Consider the following 25,167-nt stretch of genomic DNA (forward strand, 5'->3'; position numbering starts at 1 on the left):
TGCACATTTATGCACATAATGCACATTTATGCACCCTCTACAGCTATTAAAGAAATGAATGTTCTACAATTTTATTTTTCCCAAAGTCATCATGGCCTAGCTAATTAACATTAACCAGCTTATGCAACGTGATGCAAGACCAGGTTAAGGTCAATTCAAACATCCTTTTCATAATTAACACAGGTTGGGCCATAAGAATCCGGTTTGAGCAATGCAGCGGTTACTCAACCATCACGCAGGTTCATTATAAATACAGAGGCAGGAGCTGCAGAACGACACTGAGCAGATGCTAAGAGCAGGTAAGCATCAACCAAATTCTCTTCCTGTAGTGTAGAGAAACAGAGCTAAGGATTTAACAAATAGACAGTATTTTTTATGTTTTAAGTTTATATTGTGTCGTTAGAATTTTGTTTTAAAAGTATACAGCAGTCTCTGATTAATTTCTATACATTATTTTATTCCTAAAATGAATATTTCCATTAACATTTCTGCAGCAATGGAGGTCCTGTTTGTTGCAGTGTTGCTGTTTGTTGGAGCGATTGCCCGTGTGAGTAACAATTACTTTTTTTTTCTCAATGTTGTATAATGCATGCAGTTTGCTTGTACTTTGGTAAAACATAAGTTTAGGCAACTTAAGGCACTATTATCACGAAAAAAAAACATGAAAAAACAATCTTAACTTTCTCACATCCTCAGAGTTCTTTGCCAAGAGGTGCCATGTTAATTATCAGGGAGGGATATTTGGACATTTGGAGTTTGGTTGACTGTGAGGTGTACTCACTTGTGTTGAGAGCTATTTAGACATTACTACATCTATTCTTAATGTTATATAAGGTATATCCAAGTAATATTTAGTAAGCTTGCTGACTTTCTTAGCACTTAACACGTGCTTAGCTTATGTTTTACGTTTTATGTTGACTTAATGCTATTCCAACCAGCATCAGCAGAGCCAATAAGTTAGACCACACTGGTTAATCATTGGTTAATGATTTAGGTGATTTAAAACAGTAGTTTTCAGACCAGTGCTTGGGCCCCTTAAAAAGTCCCCATTTTTGGTTTATATCTATATGTTTAAAGGATGGGGTTCTTAAGGGACGAGTTTAGCTTTAAGATGGTTATTAGACCCTCTATAGAGGGTTTACATCTCTATATACTGTGAGCTCGATTGGACCAAAGTCTAGGTCATCTAGTGGTTCTGAGGTTTGTGTGAATTTTACTTACTTAAAGCTCCACTAGGCAGGATTGAGATTTTGTGCTCGTGAGCTCCCCCTACAGTTGTAGAGTGTAATAAATGTTTCAGGCAGATTTTAGTTTCTCTTTCTCGTTTTCTGGCTTTCACAGACATATTCGGTCTCTTTCCAGCTTCTGTCAGAGCGTCTATATGTTAGTTTGTAAAGAATGAACCAGTAGTCCTTGTAGAACTGTTAGAACTAAAGGTCGGAAAGCAGGTCGCAGTTCTCGCGAGCGTTGGTCGCGGCCGCCTCAGAAAACTTACAGAGTCTGGTTTGAGCTCAGAGGAGCTCCGGCACAGACACGAGAGCACCGCTACTCCTCCTATTACACCTCAATGCAGCGCTGCAGTGAGTTTCAAGCTGTAATTTTACTTCTTTAAAAAGATCAAAAATCAAGGAAATCCTACCTAGTGCTGCTTTAAATATTAATGAGTGTAAAGAAATTAATATTAAGATTCTCAAATTTTGAATCTTTTCTTTTATTTCCAGCCCAACGGTCCTCCAAATGGAGGGGGAAACTTTGGGCCAAACGGAGGAGGAAGGTTTCCTAATGGAGGAGGAAATTTCCCCTTTGCACCTAATGGAGGAGGAAATTTCCCCTTTGCACCTAATGGAGGAGGAAATTTCCCCTTTGCACCTAACGGTGGAGGAAATTTCCCCTTTGGACCTAATGGAGGAGGAAATTTCCCCTTTGGACCCAATGGTGGTGGAAACTTTCCCTCTGGACCAGCGGTGGGTTTCTCACAAAGAATAACCATAGCATTAACTAAAGTAAAAGTTTTTTTAAAAAGTGGGAAAAAAGGCTATGGAATTTCAAAAGTTTGATTGTGGAGGAACTGAATATATATATATATATATATATATATATGCATATAAACTTCCAGATAGACCTAAATAAAATTCTATTTTCTATTCAGGCCATGTTTTGGGCCAAACCATTTAAAAAATACTTCCATCCATTGTTTCAACATATATATATATATATATATATATATATATATATATATATATATATATATATATATATATATATATTTTTTTTTTTTTTTTTTTTTTTTTTTCTCAGTCTGCTTCATCACTCAAATCTAATTGTTCCTGCCTGATTTTTTCCCTTTTATACAGCCTTCTCAGCTGAACTCTTGGTATGGTCAGGATGATTCAGAAGAACAGGGTCCAAATGTGAGAAAATTCCCTTTCATTACATTTTATGCCAAATTGGGGTCATAATCTTAACTTTTAAACTTAAAAAAATATATGTTGCCTCTTATCTTTGCTTTATAATCTCCTACATCTCTTATACTTATATAAGTAAACAATTTAACGTCCTTCTCACAATGTATAATTTAATATAAATAATATAACACAAATATAATTAATTCAGGGTTTTGGACCTTCTGAATTCCGAGGAGGTCCACAAGGAGGTCACAGAGGTCCACATGGGGGTGGAAGAGTAAGTTAATGCCTCAATAATGCAGAATATAAATGCTAAAGGAAAATGTCTGTATGATAAATATACTTTAATCTATTAAACATGAAGCTAATACATTTTATTATTATTATTATTATTAAATATTTAAGCCTGGCGGGCCATTTCGCCCTCCCTTCCGTCCTGATGGAGGAAGACCAGTCCAGCCCAACATCACAGTGAGTTTTCTTCAGAATAATGATATATGTATATTATATATTATATATATATTAGCTCTGTTTAAAACTGTATTAATATAAAACAAGATCAGTAGTATCATTGTGTGTCTAATAAAGTAATGAAATGTCATTTATGTCCATTATATTGCAGTTCACCCCTCTGTTCCGGGTAAGATCTTCACGACTTCATGACTCTTTTATGACTTTTTTTTTTTAATACACTGATATGCCAAAAGTCATGGGACAGCAGTATGTACATTGACCATAATTTATTTATTTATGTTTTTTTTTTTTTACATTTCTTACATGAATTCACACACACAGATTGACAATGTGACAGCTCAGGTAATTATGATCAATATATTGTATAATTGTTGTTTAAATAATTACTAATATAGATTGTGTTAAATTCAGCTAAAACAGGTTTTATATACCTTTTTATAACTTAAACTATTTTTTTTTACAGAACATCAGTGCCAGTGTGCCCCTGAAACAGGTATAAAAATATATATTTTTTAATTAAATCTTAAAATCAATTTATTCTAAATGGTCCTTACACAAAAACAATAATAAGGCTGTACAATATTGCTAAATTGTACAGTTCTTTTCCCTGAATAGACTGTTTGCTGACATTTGTTCTCTGATTTTACAAAAAAAATCAAGTTTAATATGTTAATTTTAGCTGAAACTAACCACAAAATCTATTATCTTTGATTACAAATGGCAAAATATCACAGTCCTTATGCAGATAATTACCTAATAAACATTATACTACAAATAATGATGTTGTGAATAATGATGTATGTTGTAAATAATGTATATTAAAATATTACAAATTTCTATTCAGCCTCAATTGTTATATTTATTTGTTATATTATATTTTTATTTTCCAACAGGGAGAGAATGTTTTCATCCTGCCAGCTGTAAGTTTATTCAGCCTGCAGGTTTTACTGTACTGTATATTACTGTATATTACTTTATTATTATTATTATTGCATATTACTATTTTACCACAGCTGTATTAGTCATATACAAATACAGTGAACATCATATATTTTATTTTACGTGTTTTGTAGGTTTTATATTGTTATTTATTTATTATATTATTATATTGTGGCGCCAGTGTCAGTAATGATACTAAAATGATACTCTATTTTTACAGGGTTCAAACGGACCACCTCAGGTTGGCGCACTCACAAACACACACACACACACACACACACACACACACACACACACAATACCTTCAGATATGATAATTAATTCACTTAAAAAGTGACTGCAATGATTAAAGTTCGGATTTTATTTTTTTCTCTATATCAGCGTCGACCCCCTGTAGCTGGCCCTCAGGTAAACTGGCAAAATAACAGAAACCTCTATTTTAATTTTTAATTTTTTAAGTTTTGCTATAATAAAATATTAAAATGTGCTTTTAAGCTTCCTAATCAGTTTATTTTCCTCTATATTACTTCCTCAGCCCTACTTCAAGATCATCTACAACCAGAATTCCACTGTAATTAAAGCTCTTATAACTTGCATTTTTTATATCAAATTTTATATGATCATTTTACATTTTTGTGCATTGTTTAAAATAAAATTTTCACTGTTTTATTTTATTTTTTTTATTTTCTTTTCACAGAATATTGCATTTGAATTTGGGACGGCACAGTTTGTAAGTATTTTAATATAATATAATATAATATAATTAATAAATCTATTCTATGTAACATTGCTTAAATCTTTTACTTTTTCTTTCTGATTCAATGAACAGGTTCCCCCTCTTTCGGTAGTAAGTATCTTCAGAATTCTAGATCTCTTATTATTTCTAATTACTACTTATTATTTATAAACACTAGATTTGCGTATTTGAGTATTTGCTTGGACAATTAAATGGCAATTAATTTAGTTTTTGTGTTTTTTGGTCATTTCTATTATATTATTTAATATATATATATTTTAATTTTTTACTTTATTCAGTAATAAAATGTGTTTCAGTTTTGGGAAAATTATTGAATAGTTTGCTATTTAAATTAAATTTTAAATCATATTAATATGATGAGAATACACTGTTAATACTGTTGCATAGGGAAATAAATAAAAACATTTTTTAATAATTGATTTAATAATTGAATTAATAATTTTCTGGCAGCTGGAGTGAGAAAAAATATATGTATTTTTACAGATATATTCTGGCACACCCCGCTGCCAGACAATTACATTATTTTAAAATTAATTCCTTTATCAATGTTGTTCACCAACAGTTTAACAGTTTAAATGATCTAAAATACTAATGTGATTTATTTCTATTTCTATTATTTCAGTTTGGCTCAGAGAGCGATGAGTATCGTCCGCATTAAGCCTTAAGAGATTATCTGTCTACAATAACACAGGTACAAATTAATAAATTAATATATTTATTATATATATATCCTGAAGATTGAGTTTTAGGAGTTTTAAACACACATCTCCTTTTGTCTCTTATATTTTTACAGGTCAATAAACGTCTGAAGGTCGTGGACCATTATGAGAATTTAACACCTTGAGCATAATTTAGAATTGTGTACTATACTTTACTTATTCTAAACCGTTTAAATGCATGCAATGTCCTTAAAAACTGAGATGCACCTTTCAAATAATGACCATGATGTTTTTAAAACATTAGGATGGATTATATTTATCTGTGTTCTTGTTTTAATCTCTAAGGGATGGTAAGGTGGAGGGTAACTTTTTAAATTACAAATTTATTCTGGATATGAAATACCTATCATTCATTCAATAAAAATTTAAATCAGCATCTATACATCTTGTCCTGTAATCTTTGTGTGTTGTACTTTAACAATTAACAAGGTTTGTGTAGTGGTGGTGTAGTGGTTAACACCACTGCCCTCAAAAAGTCAAAAAGACTAGAATTTCATTTACTGACATAAAGATAAAACTGTAAAATTATGAGAAATCAATGCTAAATTATGCACCACAATGTTCTCAACACAAAAGCATTTATTATCCGCTGGTATACAAACATGACAATGCTAATTAATTATTGCATTTGAATTAATAAGATATTTGTTGTATTGATGGGTTACAGGAAAATATTCTTTTCAAAATTCAATAGTTGTGCTATTTGTAAGTTCTTAGTTCTTAGTGCTTTTTCTTGAGAGCAGGCTGCCTACAGAGAGAGAGAGAGAGAGAGAGAGAGAGAGAGAGAGAGAGAGAGAGAGAGAGAGAGAGAGAGAGAAGAGAAATAAATACCTCAAAAATACGTATTTAATGTCTACAAGGTTATAAACACAATACACCTATCAGCCATAACAATATGATCACACAGGATCACTACAGAACACCTATTATTGTTTGTGTAGGGGCTCTCACCATTCTTAGCACTGCAGTTATTAGCAGTGATTAGCATGGTGGTGGTGTATGAGGTGTTAGTGTGGTTGAGCTGGTAGTACAGTGAGTGGATCAGATACAGCAGTGAGTAGCAGTGATTAGCATGGTGGTGTATGAGGTGTTAGTGAGTGTTGAGCTGGTACAGTGAGTGGATCAGATACAGCAGTGATTAGCAGTGATTAGCATGGTGGTGGTGTATGAGGTGTTGGTGAGTGTTGAGCTGGTGGTACAGTGAGTGGATCAGATACAGCAGTGATTAGCAGTGATTAGCATGGTGGTGGTGTATGAGGTGTTAGTGAGTGTTAAGCTGGTGGTACAGTGAGTGGATCAGATACAGCAGTGATTAGCATGGTGGTGGTGTATGAGGTGTTAGTGAGTGTTGAGCTGGTACAGTGAGTGGATCAGATACAGCAGTGATTAGCAGTGATTAGCATGGCGGTGGTGTATAAGGTGTTGGTGAGTGTTAAGCTGGTGGTACAGTGAGTGGATCAGATACAGCAGTGATTAGCAGTGATTAGCATGGTGGTGGTGTATGAGGTGTTAGTGAGTGTTAAGCTGGTGGTACAGTGAGTGGATCAGATACAGCAGTGATTAGCAGTGATTAGCATGGTGGTGGTGTATGAGGTGTTAGTGAGTGTTAAGCTGGTACAGTGAGTGGATCAGATACAGCAGTGATTAGCATGGTGGTGGTGTATGAGGTGTTAGTGAGTGTTGAGCTGGTGGTACAGTGAGTGGATCAGATACAGCAGTGATTAGCAGTGATTAGCATGGTGGTGGTGTATAAGGTGTTGGTGAGTGTTGAGCTGGTGGTACAGTGAGTGGATCAGATACAGCAGTGCTGCTGGAGTTTTTAAACGCCTCAGGGTCACTGCTGCACTGACCATAGACCACCAACAAAATCATGTGGGCACTGATGAAGGATTAGACTAGAGGATGACCAACACTGTAAACTGTGCAGAAGAAGATTCCAGCAGTCATAATGTTATGGCTGATCAGTGTCTATAATCAATAGAAATCCAATGAATAACTCAAACCCAACTTACCTTTTTACTATTAATGTCTATGGCTTAAAAAAGGACAATGCAGGATCCTGTCAATTAGATTAACAGGTTGGGTTTTAGTCACATTCATACAAGAATTAATAATGTATTTATTATCAATGCTTACATTTCATAGAAAGCACAGTACAGTATTATATTATTATTATTACCCCATCAACGCCAGGGCGGTCCCCACGGTTATCAGGGGGTGGAGTCAAACGCCATGGTTCCAGAATGTTTCCATTGTTCTGTTTTATTGTATGAGAAAACATAAAAGGACCACAAACAAAGTTACATACTTACTATTAATACATTAAACAACAGTGTTAAATGCTCAATAAATGCATTCTATGGGATCTTAAAAATATCCATTTATGGCCCGTTTCCTTTTTTGGAGCAGCCCGCAAGGTATTTTAGAAATAGAATGAAAGTTGGCCCGCTGTTAAGCAGGTTTTTATAATGTGAGATTCAAAGTTTGAACGCTAGGTGTCAGAAACGGGCCAAAGAGTCTAAAAGCGGAGAGGGTGCGCATTTCTAGCGCAGAAAACGAGCCAAAGAGTCTAAAAGCGGAGAGGGTGTTCAGTTGTAGCGCAGAAAAACGGGCCAAAGAGTCTAAAAGCGGAGAGAGTGTTCAGTTGTAGCTCAGAAAACCAGGCCAAAGAGTCTAAAAGCGGAGAGAGTGCGCAGTTGTAGCTCAAAAAACAGGCCAAAGAGTCTAAAAGCGGAGAGAGTGTTCAGTTGTAGCACAGAAAAACGGGCCAAAGAGTCTAAAAGTGGAGAGAGTGCTCAGTTGTAGCGCAGAAAAACGGGCCAAAGAGTCTAAAAGTGGAGAGAGTGCTCAGTTGTAGCTCAGGAAAACGGGCCAAAGAGTCTACAAGCAGAGAGAAAGCACAGTTCTAGCGCAGAAAAACGGGACAATGAGTCTAAAAGCGGAGAGAGTGCGCATTTCTAGCGCAGAAAAACGGGCCAAAGAGTCTAAAAGTTGCCGTAATTAAGGAGTTTAATATTAAGAGACATCATGAAATGAAACATCAATTTGAAAAATCTTAGTTTACACAACACTGTCAAAGATAGATAAAGATAGTAAGTCAAGTAAAATGGTGTGTAACGATTTTAACGATATTACAGAGTCTGTGGCCCGTGACTTCAAATATATTTCTCCTTCTGCCCCCAACAAAAAAAGTTTGGACACTCCTGATATACTGTAACTAATAATCATGAAAAAATACCACTACAAATTGCCTACCCGAACAGGTGGCCGGGGGGCCAGAGTTGGCCTTACTGGGATTTGTGGGGCCAGTTTCTGGTTGGGTGGAAATCCCAACTGCGGGTTCCCTCCATTGAAGCCATAAGTCAGGTAATACGGGAATCCCTGCTGCAGTAAAACCAAAAAAAAAAAGAATAATTGTAGTATATTTTATACATCAGAAACTATTCTGAAAATGAAAGTAAATATACAAAGTGATGCACAAAATACCTGTCCTCCTGTTCCTTGAGGGAAGGGGAAGAACTGAGGAACCATCTTTATAAAGACAAACATTAATTTTTTAGCAAACAAACAATAGAGCACTTTCTCAATCATGAAACTTCTTATATGCTTAACGAAACCGGCTTTATTATATGAGAAATAGAGTAAAAAACGATCATAAAGTGTCAGCACAAAAGACAGTTAGAAATAGCTATCCCTGTATAAGTTGTGAGCAGTGATGGTATAGATACTTTGAAAAAGTAATCTGATTACTGATTACTTCTTTAAAAAGTAACTTAGTTACTTTATGAATTACTTGATTTTAAAAGTAACTAAGTTACTTTACAAGTTACTTTATTAGTTACTTTCAGCAGCTGCAGACACCACCTCCCGCCGCCTTAACATAAACATTATAACCAGTTTTGCCAATACTCCCTTTATTGGAAAATGCATTTTTAACAGCAACAATGTATCTCTAGACATTTAAAGTAAGTAACGCATTACTGACATAACTGGTTGTGAGGTACTATCTTGTGAGTGAGATTTATTGGACACTGGCCAGCATGCTCATGGCAAGCTTACGCAATTACGGGAGTTTGGAGCGAGGCCTGACGTTGGTTTCTAAATGTGTGTGAGCTAAATGGTATGATTGGTGAATGGTGATTTTTGGCATGTTATAGATTGTACAATACCTGGCCAGGGTTCTGGTTGAGTTGAGGGTTGTTGGGGTTCAGGGCGGTGGGCTGCTCCTGTGGATTGGGGGGTATCAGTACTTGTGGCAGTTGATTCTGTTGGGGTGGTAAAAAGGGCAACTGGGCACCAAAGTTCAATATCTGTGGAGACAGAAGGACGTCTGCTTGTGGTTGTATCAGGAAAGGGGAAAATAACGGTGTTCCCTGTAGAGAAAAAGAAGAAAAAAAAACACTTTTATAGCCAATAGTATTAATAAACCTCTTACAGTAAAATATATATAAAATATAACTATTAATTCCACTTTATTTATGCCAGATAATCAACACAATGCACTAAATCTATACTAGAATTATATTGCTGTTGTAATACAGTACCTGTGCTTGGCCCACTCCCATGCCCATGCCCATGCCCATACCAGCCAGGGTGATTCCATTGAGACGTAAGATCTAAGAAAAAAAAAAAGGAGAATATAATGGTGAGTGGATTTGTTAAAGTTTTTTTGTTAAAAATTTTACACAGTTTATACTTGATCACTTAATGTGCATCTTAAGTATCAGGATTATACAGTATCAGGATTGTACAATCTGAATTAGACCGAACCAGATTAAAATGCTAATGTAAACTCACTTAAAATAAGTTTTAAACAGACACAAATCTGATCCAATCTCTCTACAATAGAAAAACAGAAACATCAGTAATTATTGTTGCATATCCATATATTCTGTCCCATATAGCAACCTTTTATTCAGTCTACATAAAAAGAGACACATTTGACTATTAAGCGCAAATCCATCAGAGGGGGAAAAAGTACTGAAAAATTATAATTAAGTAAAAGTACTTTTACTTTGCTAAAATTCTACTCAAGTAAAAGTAAAAGTACCCATCTAAAAATCTACTCGAGTAAAAGTAAAAAAGTACTCAATTTAAAATGTACTTTGAGTAAAAGTTACATAATTACTTTTAATTATTTGATGTAAAAAGTAAAAACAAATCATAAATTAAATCTTTTTAATGAACTATTATTCCAAATAATAATTTGGATCTTTCAGGCAGTATTTGTTCAGACCCCCCCATAAAACACTTTCAAGAACAAGTGATCCATTTTTTTTCTTTGCTGTTAAACATTTATGGTCATATAGGTGACTATAAAGTGAATTTTTATAGTTTTACAGATCATTATTATTTTTTAACTTGCCATTGCTGTGCTTTAACTGCTATTTACATGTTTCTTTTAACATTTAAGCAGATTGTATAATGATAAAAGTATGTATAATGATGAAAGCTGACAGCTCTGTCCGGCGGGACACATTTTGTATTGCATGAGGACGTTATTGCCTTGTTATTCCATGCTCAGTTTTTATTTTTTTTTTTATTCAGACAATTGTGTGTTTTTCCCCCAAGATTTTTTTTTTTTACTCAGTAATTGGGAGTTGTCCAATGTAGCAAAGTAAATTACTTGTGACAAAAAGGAACTTGAGTAAAAGTAAAATTACCTATTTTAAAAACTACTTTAAAAAATTACAAATGAATCATAAAATCTACTCAATTACAGTAACTTGAGTAAATGTAATTCATTACTTTCCACCTCTGAAATCCATATGGTTAAAATCTAAATCCTTATTCAGGATACAATTCAGATTCTGCCTATATGTAATGGTCAGGTTTTTGGTTTTTGGTTATTTTTAGGACTGGATTGGATAAAGCCGATCCACATTCAAATTAAAGTGTGAACACACCCAGTACACATTTAACACAGATACAAATAAGGTCTATTGCATTTTTAGATATTTCTTTCTCTATTTTTGGATAGTTCTTGTAATATAATATACACAATATTTACAACTAAATAATCTATGTATATCATTACTTTTATGGAACAAAAAACTTTATATCTAGAGAGTGGCACATTTACAGGAGAAATAAGTCATTTTGAAGCATTTCCTTCTGTCAATTTATCCTGAAAAGTCTGACTTGATACCAAAAGTATGCTATCTTTAACACCTACAACAGCTACATCAGACTGTAGTGTAAAAAAACCCGGCTTTAGAGAGATACAGAGGTACAGATAAAGGGGTAAATACCTCATTGCTGTTACTTGCAATTATTCCTATTCGTGGCTGAAGGATCTAAATAAAAAAAAAGATAATTAATTGTTACATTTATAATCTTTATACTTTACATATATGAGTTTATAAGGGATACAGACACTTACAGGAGCTGCAGAACACAAGCTGAGAAGAACCACCAATAAAACGATGACCTGGAGCTTCATCTTCTCCCACTGTGGAATCTGGTCCAATAGAGAATAGTCCAGAGATCTAGGGTCCAAAAAAAACAAAAAACAAAAAAATATATATATATAATATTATTATATAATAATATATAATATAATAAAAAATTGCTAATTTTTCCTCCAAATTTTCTCAATTTCGTAATTCTGCTGTACTCTACAGATACCTTCACTGCTGAATGAAGCTCTGAGCTGTGAAAGTCTCTCAGCCTGCTCTTTTTAAGCTGTCTCTGTGCTCCTCATCCTCGCCACCTGAGACACGGTGTGGTTACGATGTAATAGAGCTGCAGGTGACCTCAGCTGACCAAAGACATTGACATCATCTCCACAGGCATCATGGTCATTTTAGGCTTTAAATACTGTGTGCCTGAACATGCAACACTCTGTCTACCAGTTCCTTTTATCTGTCCGAAGTGACTTACAATAGTGAAGTACAAAAGTAATAGAAGTTAAAGATAAAAACATCTTTAGACAGGGCCTAAAGGAGGTCAAAGGGAAATAATAGGATAGAGGAGTGAAGGAGGGGAAGAAGGAAATGAGGTTAGAAGTAGTTAGTGTGTTAGAGGTGTTAGGAGAGTAAGTGCTCTTTGAAGAGCTCTGTCTTCAGGAGATTATTAAAGATAGTGAGAGATTCTCCTGATCTGGTAGTAGAAGGTAGTTAGTTAGAGGTGTTAGGAGAGTAAGTGCTCTTTGAAGAGCTCTGTCTTCAGGAGTTTATTATTAAAGATAGTGAGAGATTCTCCTGATCTGGTAGTAGAAGGTAGTTAGTTAGAGGTGTTAGGAGAGTAAGTGCTCTTTGAAGAGCTCTGTCTTCAGGAGTTTATTATTAAAGATAGTGAGAGATTCTCCTGATCTGGTAGTAGAAGGTAGTTAGTTAGAGGTGTTAGGAGAGTAAGTGCTCTTTGAAGAGCTCTGTCTTCAGGAGTTTATTATTAAAGATAGTGAGAGATTCTCCTGATCTGGTAGTAGAAGGTAGTTAGTTAGAGGTGTTAGGAGAGTAAGTGCTCTTTGAAGAGCTCTGTCCTCAGGAGTTTATTAAAGATAGTGAGAGATTCTCCTGATCTGGTAGTAGAAGGTAGTTAGTTAGAGGTGTTAGGGGAGTAAGTGCTCTTTGAAGAGCTCTGTCTTCAGGAGTTTATTATTAAAGATAGTGAGAGATTCTCCTGATCTGGTAGTAGAAGGTAGTTAGTTAGAGGTGTTAGGGGAGTAAGTGCTCTTTGAAGAGCTCTGTCTTCAGGAGTTTATTAAAGATAGTGAGAGATTCTCCTGATCTGGTAGTAGAAGGTAGTTAGTTAGAGGTGTTAGGAGAGTAAGTGCTCTTTGAAGAGCTCTGTCTTCATGAGTTTATTATTAAAGATAGTGAGAGATTCTCCTGATCTGGTAGTAGAAGGTAGTTAGTTAGAGGTGTAAAACGGTGCCATTATTCACTCACACTTACTCACATTCCCTTTTAATGACTCACTTTCTGTCTAGAAGCGTCTAGTTTTTGTATCTCGTGACATCACACACCTGCACTGATGATAGCATCATGAGCTAGTTTTAACAGTGTTGAGTTATTTGCGGAGTTTAGTATTTAACACTCAGACTCAGTGGTCGACTTTAAGGCCGGGCTAAATCCCGGCTGAGCCTGGCTGTAGACTAATGAACGCTTAGACTACAGAGTTTCAGCAGAGCTTTCATTAGCTCAGCTCTGGTAAACCCAGACTGAAGGAGCTGTCTGAACTTTTAGCAATTGCTACCTTGTCTGGCTGCAGGACAAGAGTAGAACTAATGGAATGGAAAGGAATGCTATGTCTGGGACTTTGTGCCGATTGTTATTTAAGCCCGGGGATGTCACATGATACAGTGTGGGTATTGTTAATTGTTTATGTATGGATTCTCAATGTGCACATGCACAATGGTTATATTATGGTACAGTATTTTGTAGCTTATACAGAAAAAAAATATATAGATATATATGTTAAAAATATATAATTTTTTGTATCTCGTACGTTGTCCATGATATTTCCTATAAAGACAGATTTTATCTGCCATTATTGTACATTTTGTTCTAATTACGGATACACAGCTATTAATTATGCAGCACTGCTATCGAGCAATGTAAGATTATTTATTATATGAATAATCTTTTATTTTGCAGAAAACAATTATTACAATGCCCGTTATTTCTATATAGTTAAATCTATTTGCTTTTGTCTAAAATCAGCAATTTGTCACTTTAAATACAGTGTAGAGCAGAGGTTCTCAAAGTGTTAAGACAATGGACCTCTTATGATCAAAGTGCAGCACCTACAAATCATTATTTATCTGTGTATTACACTTATAGACAGTACTATAAATATGGTTATCACACATCATATATATGAGCCCTAGGTTAATAATTCTGCTATTGCAAATGCAGAACCTGTTCTGAATTACTTGGGAACCAGTTGGTTTGGTTTAGCTTCCCCTGCGCAGAGTCCTTTAAACTTCTATTGTAGGTGTAAGTGTATGTTTTTAATATTATGAAAATAAATAAATATATACTGTGAAAATTAGAGTAAAACTAAGGATTTCTGTGTTTTATATTTTAGTGTAAACCTGGTAGAATCTGAAAGTTCTACACTGTTATTTCTCAAGGCAACCATAAGATGGCAGTGCAAATCAGTGAAACGTTTCCAGATAAACTAAAAGGTTTGATGAAATGTACTGTATATAAAATCTATTAATACTTCCATACTGATCAATAACTGAAAATGAACAGAAACATGACAATTTTTTTGATGCACAAAGATTTATTTGAAAGTCTAATCATTAAAGTACAATAACGATTTTTCTAACTAGTCAAGAAAAGGAACACAGTGTTTGTCACATTATTTTCTTCCCTGATTTTCATGATTTCACATTGATGAAAATGAGAACAGTGTGAATTTCCTGAAACACCTCCAGCTTCTCTGGAAAAAAAGCTGTAAACAAAGAAAAGGAAGAAACAAAATAATAACGTCAATACAAAATAATAAAAATAACAGTTTACATATTCATAATGTAGTTAATCAAATGCTGTACTTCTTATTTTTCTCTTCTTATTTCTTATCTCTCTCTAAACTAACAGTACAATAGAATATAAGAGGTTGAAAATTGGACTGAAAAATGATCGATTACCTATTATCCTAAAAATCTGTAAAAAAAAATATGCAAATAGTAAAATATAGCTTTGTTAACTATGGTTGAAACAAACTGTACCCACACCTCATCAGTTCATCAGGGTGCTCGATACAGTTGGGGTTGGTGTGACCTGAAAAAAAAAGATTCAGATTGTTTAATGATGAATGATATATCTACTAAGATCTTGATAAAAATTTAGATATTTAATAACTGAATTAATAATTGAATTAATTACCTCAGGGTTGGTGTTAGTTGATTTGGCCTGCATTCTCCTGAGCAGTGTTCGCTAAATGAAAAAAGTAGAAAATAAATGCCATGTTAAAAAAAAATAAAATCTACAGACACATAATAATAACACAGGATAATGGCAACTGCTGTATATATTAAGCTGAGAAATGTTTTCGTTGGCTTTAATAGAAGATTATATATGATTTTGATGTTACTGAACAGGGTATTATGAAGTATATTCAATATGAAGTATGAATACAGTGTGGACAAAATACTATGTGGACAAAAGTATCAGGACACCTGCTCTTTCACTGTTTATTTCTCCAAAATCAAGGATATTTCTTTAATTTCTTTAATAAATGGGTGTCATTGCGTCATTTGTCTCTACTGTCCAGAGAAGAAAGCATTTACTAGGCTTTTGATTTTTATTGTATATTTGCTCCTATTCTACTGGCATTACTTCTACTACCACAGGGACTACACAAGCTGTGTGTGTGTGTGTGTGTGTGTGTGTGTGTGTGTGTGTGTGTGTGTGTGTGTGTGTTTGTGCATTTGCACCTCTGAGCCAGCAGTGGATGCTATTTATTGTAGCTGAATACAGCATTAATCAAAGGGGTGTTGGGTATTATATATGTATTTATACTAGGGGTGTCACGATTTCGATATTTCGACATTGTGACTGCTCAAAGAGCAGCTCTTTCTCCAGAGAATGTGGACGTTCTCATCTTCTTAAAGAAAAACTTATAGAAAATATAAAAATAACAGTTGTTTTGTCTAGCCTCAAATATGTTAATAGTTTTGATACCTTAAGGAGCATCTTTCTCTCAGATAAAGTTAATAATATATCTTTATTAAAGAAAAAGTCTTAAAGTCTTATTTTTCATGTTTAACTGTTATAGTAGGATAGAGTTCAGTTTGTTAAGGCTCTAATTGTTCTATTATTTTGTACATGACTGTTCCTGTATTTTTTATTATTTATTTTGTTATGTTGCACATTGCTGTTTTAATAGTGCACACTGCTGCTACCAAAAAAAGCCACTAGATGGCATTACATATATATCTTAATTAAATTATTTAAATTTGATCATTAGTGCTTAATGTGGTGTATTACAGATCACTTGTATCACTTTGCATCACTTATATCAAGCCCACCTTTTGAAATAAGATATTGTAAATTTGATGAATCAAACCAATGACTGACCATAGACTAATCTAAAACTGGCATAGGCCTCGAATCATGGAAAGAAAATCGAATCAAGGATTTAAAGAATCGTGACACCCCTAATTTATACACATAGAAATTATCTATCCCTTTGAATCAAGTACATTAGAGTAAGCAGTGTACGTACCATATGTCACCAAAAACTACGTCTAACTACATCAAACCCACACCACTTATACAGTGCCTAATTATACAGTGTATATGTTGAAGGAAATTACCCTGAATCGTGGCACTGGGCCAGCAGGCATGTCTCCCTGTGGCTGCTGTCCGTTTCCCATTGGGTTCATCCCGCCCTGACGAGACGAAAAGCACAACATGAGTCAACAGCGGTTCCCCAAGAGAAAACCTACAAGTCTAAACAGCTCGTAGACTTTCATTACATACTGATCTGTACTTTTCACAGGAACTGAGAGAGAGAGAAAGAGAGAGAGAGAGGGAGGAAGTAGGGAGTGGACTGTACCGCTGCTTGCTGCTGAGGAGGCAGCATCTGGCGCAGGGCAGGGTTTTGGGGCGCAAGGTATGGCAGTCCCTGTTAAAATGAGAAAATAATAATCACAAAAATGTGATTCATGATGTTTTATTTATAACGACAGTTATTATTTACATTATTAGTTTAAGTAATCTGCATTTCCGATTGTAATTGTAATTGTAATGGGCAAAACAGGTTGTTTGAATTGTGATTCTCAGAGTGATGGTGGTCACTCTAGTAGCCCAGGTGGTTGCTATGGTATCTATCTATATATGGTGTTACTAAGTGGTTACTATGGTATTATTAGACGGTTGGTATCATAGACTGTGTATAGCTGGACAGAGCATCGTATCTCAAAAAAAAGTGAAGCCACCACAGGTCGGGCGCCCCCTGCTGTTCGGTTGCAGAAAGCTGTGTAACCCCACCCATCCCCATAAGTTTCAAAACCGGCAAAACAGAACAACTTTCAATCACGTTTTTTTCCCCAATATACTGTAATTCTACCTCCATTATTTAAATGTAACAGCTAGTATAACCTCTGCTTATATTGTTAATTTTTTATATCCCCACAGAACTCGTTTTTAAACCGTTATTCAGCTCTATTCAAAAAAGGTGTGGACTGTGCAGCCTGTGACCTCGAGGCAGCCCTCAGGGGCGGGGTTATTTAAATGAGTAGGCTGTCTCTCCACAGTCTTTCTCCCTCCTCTGGTCTCTACTGCGCTCTACAGACTCGGGTTTCAGGATCGCCAACATGGCGGAAGATTTTGGCTTCATTTTCATTAAATGAATTGGAACGGCGACACGACGTCCATCTTTTTTACAGTCTCTGGTTGGTATGTATTAATAAGTGGGTACTAGGTGGTTGCTATGGTATGTAAGATTATATCTGTGGTGTTGTTAAGTGTGCTAAATGGGCTCTACAGTTTGGCAAGTGCCTTCCATGATACTCCATGGTACTTCATGGTACTTCAGCCAGTTGCCATGATGCTGCTCAGTGGTTGCTGTGATCTCATCATGTGTAAAGAATGCCCAAACCAACAAAAATAAAAATATGCAACGACCCATAAGTGTATTCTCATTGCATGCAGGTTATTTACCATGGGTGGGAAGCCCATTGCAGGCTGTGGAGGCATTGGCACCTGAGGGTTGGGTGCCCCAAATGGAGCAGCCATTGGATTCTGGATCATGAATGGAGACATACCAGGCAGCATCTACAAACCAGGTAAAGCTCCTGTTATTATCATTAAACTCCAACAATTACTCATTAGATACTTGTTAATTACCTAATACTCTTATCTCCAGTGCAAAAGTCTTCTTACCTGAGCGAATGGGGTCTGTCCGATTACAGCGCCACCAGCAGGGATCAGCGCTGGGTTCAGCCCTCCAACCACCAGCCCCTGGCCCAGCAAGCCAGGATTAAGGCCAGTGACCAAGCCACCATTAAGACCAGTGACCAAGCCACCATTAAGACCAGTGACCAAGCCACCATTAAGACCAGTCACCAGACCAGCACCGTTCAAACCGCCGACCACCAGCAGTTTCTGAAAACACCGTTAATTTAAGGGTTTAAATTGGTTGTGGAATTATATGCTTAAAAATACATTTATATAAAGAACACATATTTAAGTGGGGATTTATGTCATCTTATAGATTAATACCAGTACTGAATAATCAGTCATTAACCATTTATTTGTAACGATTTTCTTACATACAATTTGTACATTGAATTGTTACATAAAATACATTAGTTATTTAGTAATTTATACACAGTTAGACACATAGATTTCCTACCTTTGCTGAGGTCATCTATATATATATAAAAAAAAAGGAAAACATGTCATGGGAAGTGCTTTATCACCAAAAATACTTCAATATAAAAGAAGTCTGAAATATTAAGAAAGGTAGAAGGAAAACAAGTGAAACTACTTACATAGGCTGCTGAAGCCAGGAAGGCGATGAAAACAATGCACTTCATTTTGTTGTAGTCTAAACAGCAATTAAAGAAGGTTACAATACAAACAAATCCACAGTAAATATGATATATATATATATTATGGAGTAAGTTTCAAGATGGCTGCTTTTCACATCAACGGTAGTAAAAGCAATAGGACAGATAATGCCAGATCATTATCACTTCCTGCCTCATTAAATCAGCTGTACACATATTATTACTGCCTTACTATAGTGTTTAAATCCAGAAAATACTGTATGATTTCACTGGTATCACTAACAATGCTAACCTGGGACAAGGCTAATAATAATAATAATAACCCTGGTTATCATTAAAATGATAGCAATAATAACCAGCAACATAAAAAAGAGGGATGTTTTAGTCAGATTTTCTGTTCTGCTAACTGTAATAAACACTGTATGGAGAAGTTCAGCTGCGCTGCCATGGAGAACAAAACTCTTTTTTTTCAGCATTTCATTATTTACTCAGTAACGAGGAGTTTTTCAATGTAGTGAAGTAAATTACTTGTGTCAAAATGAACTCGAGTAAAAGTAAAATTACCTATTTTGAAAACTAATTTAAAAATTACAAATTACTCATAAAATCTACTCAGTTACAGTAATGTGAGTAAATGTAATTAGTTACATTCCACCTCTGTATACAATGTATATGACTATTTAGTTTGTAGTATAATTACTTTATTTACTGTTTTTCAATACTTTTTTCTAGTTTAGTGAGAGAAATCTACTCTTTTTTGGGCTTCAACAGGTGCAGTGTCGTCCAGTTACCTTTCTGAGGCTCGTAAAAGGCTCAGATCAGCTGATTTGTGCTAGCTCCTTGTGTATATGTTTTTATAGGTTTATGCAGATAAAACAGCTAATAAAACAGCTTGTGTACTTCTAGGCTACTTCCTGGACTTGTTGAAACTTGTTAATAACAATAACACTGCTAGACAGTCATTTCTACCTCTTTTTGTGTACTAATTACAGAGACGCTAGCAATGCTAACTAAGGCTAACTGATGCTAAACTACAAAACAAGCTAAGATAGCAACAGAAGGTGTTAGAAAATGCTAAATTACACTTAGCTTAATGACTTAGCGAAGTAGCATCAGTGCTCACCTCTCAGTGTGTGAATCCTCAGGAGGTTTCAGATCTTCTGTACTGGTCTGGGTTCTCCAGCGGTCTTTTATTGGGCCTGCAGAGCTATCTCATGCTAATGACTTGTGCATGCTAATCCAGGTGTATTAGTTCACGCTTTGTTTGTGTCTGATTAATGTTGTGGCCTGGATGAATGGACCCTTGTCTGCCGGACTGTTGTTTTTTCCTGTGCAGAATCCCTTTCCCCAGGAATAGCGGATGAGTAAAACCCTAAACCCGACTCATATTAGTCCTAAACACTGAGGTTTATGCTCCTTTTTAACAGGGATTTAAAGCCACCTGAAGTCATGAGGTCATCGTAGGTGCTGTCATCGGCTCGGTCACAAACAACGACTTACAGGATTAGACGTATCCATGAGGTTTATGTGGGAGAATATGAAGGTATCGTGAATAAGAAGTGTCCAGACGATATGTGGTCGTGCAGAAAAATTGGTGTTTATGAGAGGCCTTATGTTAGTAGTGTATTATATTTTAAATTTCAACTGTGCACCGTGTGATATTTATCTGGTGAAATAAACAATTGGTATGAGACTATGACAGTAATAAACATTGCTACATTGTTAAGTAAAGTCTCAATTAATTATTAATTGACACTAGTTAAGACATTAATTAATATTAGTACATTTTCTATGCTTAAGAATCATGCATATAATAAGCGGAGATATTAATAAGAGTTAAATCATTTGTAATGATTAACAAAATCTTAACTAGTGTCTTGTAATAATTACACTGTAACCTCACAATTCATTTGAACTCAAATAATCGAGTCGAATCTGTTTTATGAAACACTTTACTTTGTGTCAGGTGAGCATTTGTGGTCACATATATATATTTAAAAACAAAGATCTTTTCGTTAAATCATCCTGTAATAATTATTAAAATTGTATTATTAGTTTATTAATTCATATTATTATTAATTATTAATATTATATATTATACTTGCATTAAGTCTGCTGTCTTCATTGTTTTTTTTTTTCACTTTTTTTATCAGATTTGGGCATAATCTATTTGTATACTGAGTGTGTGCCCCAGATTCTGACACTAACCATCAGTGTGTAGTGATTTCCTCCAAGCAACCCCCTAGGTAAACGTATAGATCATATATTATGATGGCATCTATGTTGTAGGCTGTAAGAGCAAGTTATCATATTCTGAGCTGCTAACTCCATGCTGGCAATGTGCTATACTGCTATACTGCGTGACTGCATTGTTATGCTACTATATTATTATAATAAAAATAACAGTATTTTCATTTGCAGTTATTTCTGGGAAGATTTAATAATCAATAAAATGTGTTATTGTGACAGGCTTTATCAGTACATTCAAAACAATCTTTACATTCTTGGCATTGAAACATTCAAAAAATAAAGAAATGAACAACAATAAAAAAGGAAATATATATATATATATATGTAATGTTTTATTGAATTCTATCAATATTCAAATACTATTAATGGGTATTCTAAAGTTAAATAAACAATAATAAAACATAAATAGTATATAAATATATATATAAATAAATATAATACATAAATATAATATATATATATAAATATATACATAAATAAATATATATATATATATATATATATATATATATATATATATATATATATATATATATATATATATTAACTTGATGAAACAAGAAACAAATCCCCATTCATACTGAGTAAGGTTTTATGGCACCTTTGGTCTGTCTAAATTCAACCTTCAACCTTAAGTGATTTTATGTCATTCTTTTAGTTAGCTTAACACTTTGGACTGGAGTAAATTAGCATTAACACTTACATATAAGTTATGTTTTAAATACTGTGCAATTTTCCAGGCAATTAACAGAATTGAATCATCATTGAGTGGGTATTATTCCTGCTGAAGTTGGTTAAGCTGGTTGATGAGTTTAGCTCTGAATTAGCATGGTTTTGTTTTATATAGATAGTTTAGTTCAGGGGTGTCCAAACTTTTTTTGTTGGGGACCAGAAGGAGAAATATATTTGAAGTCCCGGGCCACAGACTCTGTAATAAAACAAATAATGAAATATACCACTTTAAATAATACATTTTCCTGATTATTTCATTTACACACCATTTTACTTGACTTACTATCTTTATCTTTGACAGTGTTGTGTAAACTAAGATTTTTCAAATTGATGTTTAATTTCATGATGTCTCTTAATATAAAACTCCTTAATAACTTTTAGACTCTTTGGCCCGTTTTTTCTGCGCTAGAAATGTGCACTCTCTCCGCTTTTAGACTCTTTGGCCCGTTTTTTCTGCGCTAGAAATGCGCACTCTCTCCGCTTTTAGACTCTTTGGCCCGTTTTTTCTGCGCTAGAAATGCGCACTCTCTCCGCTTTTAGACTCTTTGGCCTGTTTTTCTGCGCTAGAAATGCGCACTCTCTCCGCTTTTAGACTCTTTGGCCTGTTTTTCTGCGCTAGAAATGTGCACTCTCTCCGCTTTTAGACTCTTTGGCCAGTTTTTTCTGCGCTAGAAATGCGCACTCTCTCCGCTTTTAGACTCTTTGGCCCGTTTTTTCTGCTCTAGAAATACGCACTCTCTCCGCTTTTAGACTCTTTGGCCCGTTTTTCTGCGCTAGAAATGCGCACTCTCTCCACTTTTAGACTCTTTGGCCTGTTTTTCTGCGCTAGAAATGCGCACTCTCTTAAGTTAAAACTTAACACACAAAAAACACGTTACACAAAAAAAAAGTTAGACAAAAACTCGCACAACAATTAGCCAAGCTGCTGCTTTAGCTTTGTTCATTTTGTATCTCTTGATCAGCAGTAGCCTGGGTGGAACAGGAGCCTTCCTCTTCTGGATCTTCTAAGATTGGTTGGTTGTTTTGTTTCTTCTCAATCCATGGAATTGGTGGTCTGTAACTGCTTTCACTTTGCTGAACTGAGAGCTGGACCGTCTCATCGTCAGAGCCTCTCATCTCGTGCCTGGGCTGCCTTTGCTGCTGTTGCTTTCGCTTTCGACAGCAGGCCCCCAGAGCAAATGCACAGACAACTGCCACAAGAAGCCCGCATGATACTAAAGCAACAACTGGAAACTTGGCAGAGGGCATATCTGAGTAACAGAAAGAAATGTACACGTGAGCTGATTAAAAGATGCATGGGTTTAAAAAAATGTACACTGAAATAAAATTAAAACAGTATAATTGCTAATTAAAAATAGTCAAAAAAAGTATGTGTTTCTAAGGGTTTGCCAATACAGTCATTTATATGGCAGTCATATATTTTTGATACATAGGTCTTTTTAAAGCAACAGTGTTTAGGTATAAGTGTGTATTTATTATGTATTTGTAGATTTGGACACCTCTCTGGTGAAAACGCAGGTTAACGCTTTCAGACTCAGACTATTTGCTTCTTTTACGGTTTTGTTGCACATAACACTAATTGAAACGCGTCGTGCAATAGAATGGACCAATGAACCAGCCAATGAAAGGGCTTCCAAGCCAATAAACAGTAGCTTAGCCCCGCCCACTGCACAGGAAAAGAACAGCAACATACATAGGCATTGGGGCTAATTTTTATTAATTCAATTATTTATTACTATTATTTATTATTTTTAATTTACTGTTTAGGGATGGCTTGAGAAATACAGTATAAAGATCAGTATTGAACATAAAACAAAAATGTTAAACACAGACTTCCTATGCAATGGACATTAACAAAGCAACTAGACATTTGAATTTATTGGGATTATTTTTTATTTATCTCCCTTAGCAATGCATATGTAGTGGTTACAAGGGATACCGAACTATTTACCTGATATCAATATTAATTTTAATATTAATATTAAAGGTTAATAGGGCGCCAGTAGCGGCTAGCTACAAAATTTATATTTAACCTCAGGGTGAGTTCTTGTCGGTTTCAGAAAGTCTTTGAACCACGGGAGGAACACACTTAAGTCAAGAATTGGCTAAATCAGTAATGTTTATTTAGAATAAAAGTAATACATGGATATATGCAGAATTAGATAATGGGCATAATTCAAACAACAATTTGAGAGTGAAATTCAAGCACGCTGATGATAACAGTCTTACAACCAAACCTTCTCATCGCATATATGAATAACTCAAAACACTTTAGACCCAAACAACAGAAATGTATAAGTAGATAAAAATAAACAAATCAATACCCCGTTTAATATACCAAAGGGGAAGTAATTATGATAACCCACTAGGAGATAAACCTAAATATGAATAACTAAACCCACTATAAGAATATTAGGAGATTAAACAAGATTATAAGTGATTATATACTGCTATAAACGAACTAACTACTAAAGAAGCAAAACGCTCTAAATCCAAGCTAATTGAGTTAAACTAGATTACATTAGAACTATGGAGCTGACAGAGATCCCACCATCTCTCAACCGGGAATAACTATAACTGAAAACTTAGCAAGACTCAACCTAACCAGACCAACAGAACGCCACCAGAGAATTAGAGATTTAACCAGCGCCTCACTTTGCGTTGACCGGCCTCGGGCAACCGGTGTCGTCTCTGCCGCGAAGGGAACCGTTGGTGTCGACCGCCAGGAAGGGTAGCTCGATCCAAGTGGCCGAAGCGGGTTCTTCAGGTGGACTTCACGGTGCAAGCAGGGCTTCGGTTCCAACGGCAAGCGGGAGCGATCGCTCCGGACAGCTGATTGATTCAGGATTCTCTTCGCGTCTGGGTCTGGTACGGCGAGCGATGTATAACGCTAAAGATGAGCGGTGAACTATAGGCAGCTCCGTAGCGCTAAGGTGGTTTCAATAGCTGGAAGCACCTAATTCTCTAATTCTGTTGATAATCGCTGGACTTGTGTTGGTCAGCGCGGATGCGCTGCAAGCGCAGCTCAAGCTAGATCTATGACTCAAAAACTTAAGAATCACTAAGCTGAATCTAAGAGAAAGTAAAACAAAAGAGAGAGTACAAAATTCTAACTAAAACTCTAAGTTAAAATTACTTCTAAGAACAAAATTGAACTTAACTAAACCTAAAAAAGCGCACGAACTCCGAACGGCGAACCACGAACTACGAACTACGAACTGAATGAACTAACATCCCCCTTTATTGGAAAACACGTTCCCTTCGTGACGTATTGGCCCTAACTTGTGATAGGTTTCCTAACTGCAAGTATAATCTCTAAAAACCCAATCAGCTCCAGGTAGGTGGAGTCTTGCCTGGACGACTCCCCCTTTTTTTTCTTTTATTAACTTAAACCTTAACATTCTTAAATGATCAGATTAA

The 25,167-nt window shown here is 35.3% G+C and overlaps 3 protein-coding genes and 1 long non-coding RNA gene across 5 annotated transcripts; 1 reads left to right on the forward strand and 3 right to left on the reverse strand.

Moving 5' to 3' along the window:
- The first annotated feature begins 271 nt into the window (after positions 1–271).
- Positions 272–5,674, forward strand: LOC111195168 (translation initiation factor IF-2). Its single transcript, XM_022681621.2, has 17 exons — positions 272–299; positions 495–547; positions 1,722–1,964; positions 2,355–2,411; positions 2,614–2,682; positions 2,811–2,876; positions 3,028–3,045; positions 3,201–3,221; positions 3,343–3,372; positions 3,773–3,799; positions 4,039–4,059; positions 4,200–4,226; positions 4,354–4,389; positions 4,516–4,548; positions 4,648–4,665; positions 5,198–5,266; positions 5,369–5,674. Exons 1-16 carry the CDS (start codon positions 287–289, stop codon positions 5,231–5,233), a joined length of 768 nt encoding a protein of 255 aa, XP_022537342.2. The 5' UTR covers positions 272–286; the 3' UTR covers positions 5,234–5,266; positions 5,369–5,674.
- Positions 5,675–5,855: 181 nt separating this feature from the next.
- odam (odontogenic, ameloblast associated) lies at positions 5,856–12,009 on the reverse strand. Of its 2 annotated transcripts, XM_049472460.1 has the most exons (10): positions 11,922–12,009; positions 11,677–11,782; positions 11,546–11,590; positions 9,839–9,910; positions 9,464–9,667; positions 8,781–8,825; positions 8,550–8,678; positions 7,474–7,551; positions 7,307–7,353; positions 5,856–6,042 (listed from the first exon to the last, which is right to left on the reverse strand). In XM_049472460.1, exons 2-9 carry the CDS (start codon positions 11,734–11,736, stop codon positions 7,324–7,326), a joined length of 663 nt encoding a protein of 220 aa, XP_049328417.1. In that variant the 5' UTR covers positions 11,737–11,782; positions 11,922–12,009; the 3' UTR covers positions 5,856–6,042; positions 7,307–7,323. The 2 variants fall into 2 exon arrangements, with proteins under 2 accessions (XP_049328417.1, XP_049328416.1); XM_049472459.1 differs by lacking the exon at positions 11,922–12,009 and having other exon boundaries at positions 11,677–11,914.
- A 2,499-nt stretch (positions 12,010–14,508) lies between these two features.
- Positions 14,509–18,378, reverse strand: scpp9 (secretory calcium-binding phosphoprotein 9). Its single transcript, XM_022681620.2, has 7 exons — positions 18,137–18,378; positions 17,915–18,028; positions 16,809–16,877; positions 16,567–16,641; positions 15,134–15,184; positions 14,983–15,028; positions 14,509–14,699 (listed from the first exon to the last, which is right to left on the reverse strand). Exons 2-6 carry the CDS (start codon positions 18,026–18,028, stop codon positions 14,987–14,989), a joined length of 351 nt encoding a protein of 116 aa, XP_022537341.2. The 5' UTR covers positions 18,137–18,378; the 3' UTR covers positions 14,509–14,699; positions 14,983–14,986.
- Positions 18,379–18,608: 230 nt separating this feature from the next.
- Positions 18,609–20,335, reverse strand: LOC125787769 (uncharacterized). The gene is made up of 3 exons (XR_007429536.1): positions 19,889–20,335; positions 18,748–18,803; positions 18,609–18,623 (listed from the first exon to the last, which is right to left on the reverse strand). It is a non-coding gene; the product is annotated as an uncharacterized LOC125787769 (long non-coding RNA).
- Positions 20,336–25,167: the final 4,832 nt, after the last annotated feature.

The sequence above is a fragment of the Astyanax mexicanus genome, chromosome 25, assembly GCF_023375975.1.
Source record: "Astyanax mexicanus isolate ESR-SI-001 chromosome 25, AstMex3_surface, whole genome shotgun sequence".
Lineage (NCBI taxonomy): Eukaryota > Metazoa > Chordata > Actinopteri > Characiformes > Acestrorhamphidae > Astyanax > Astyanax mexicanus.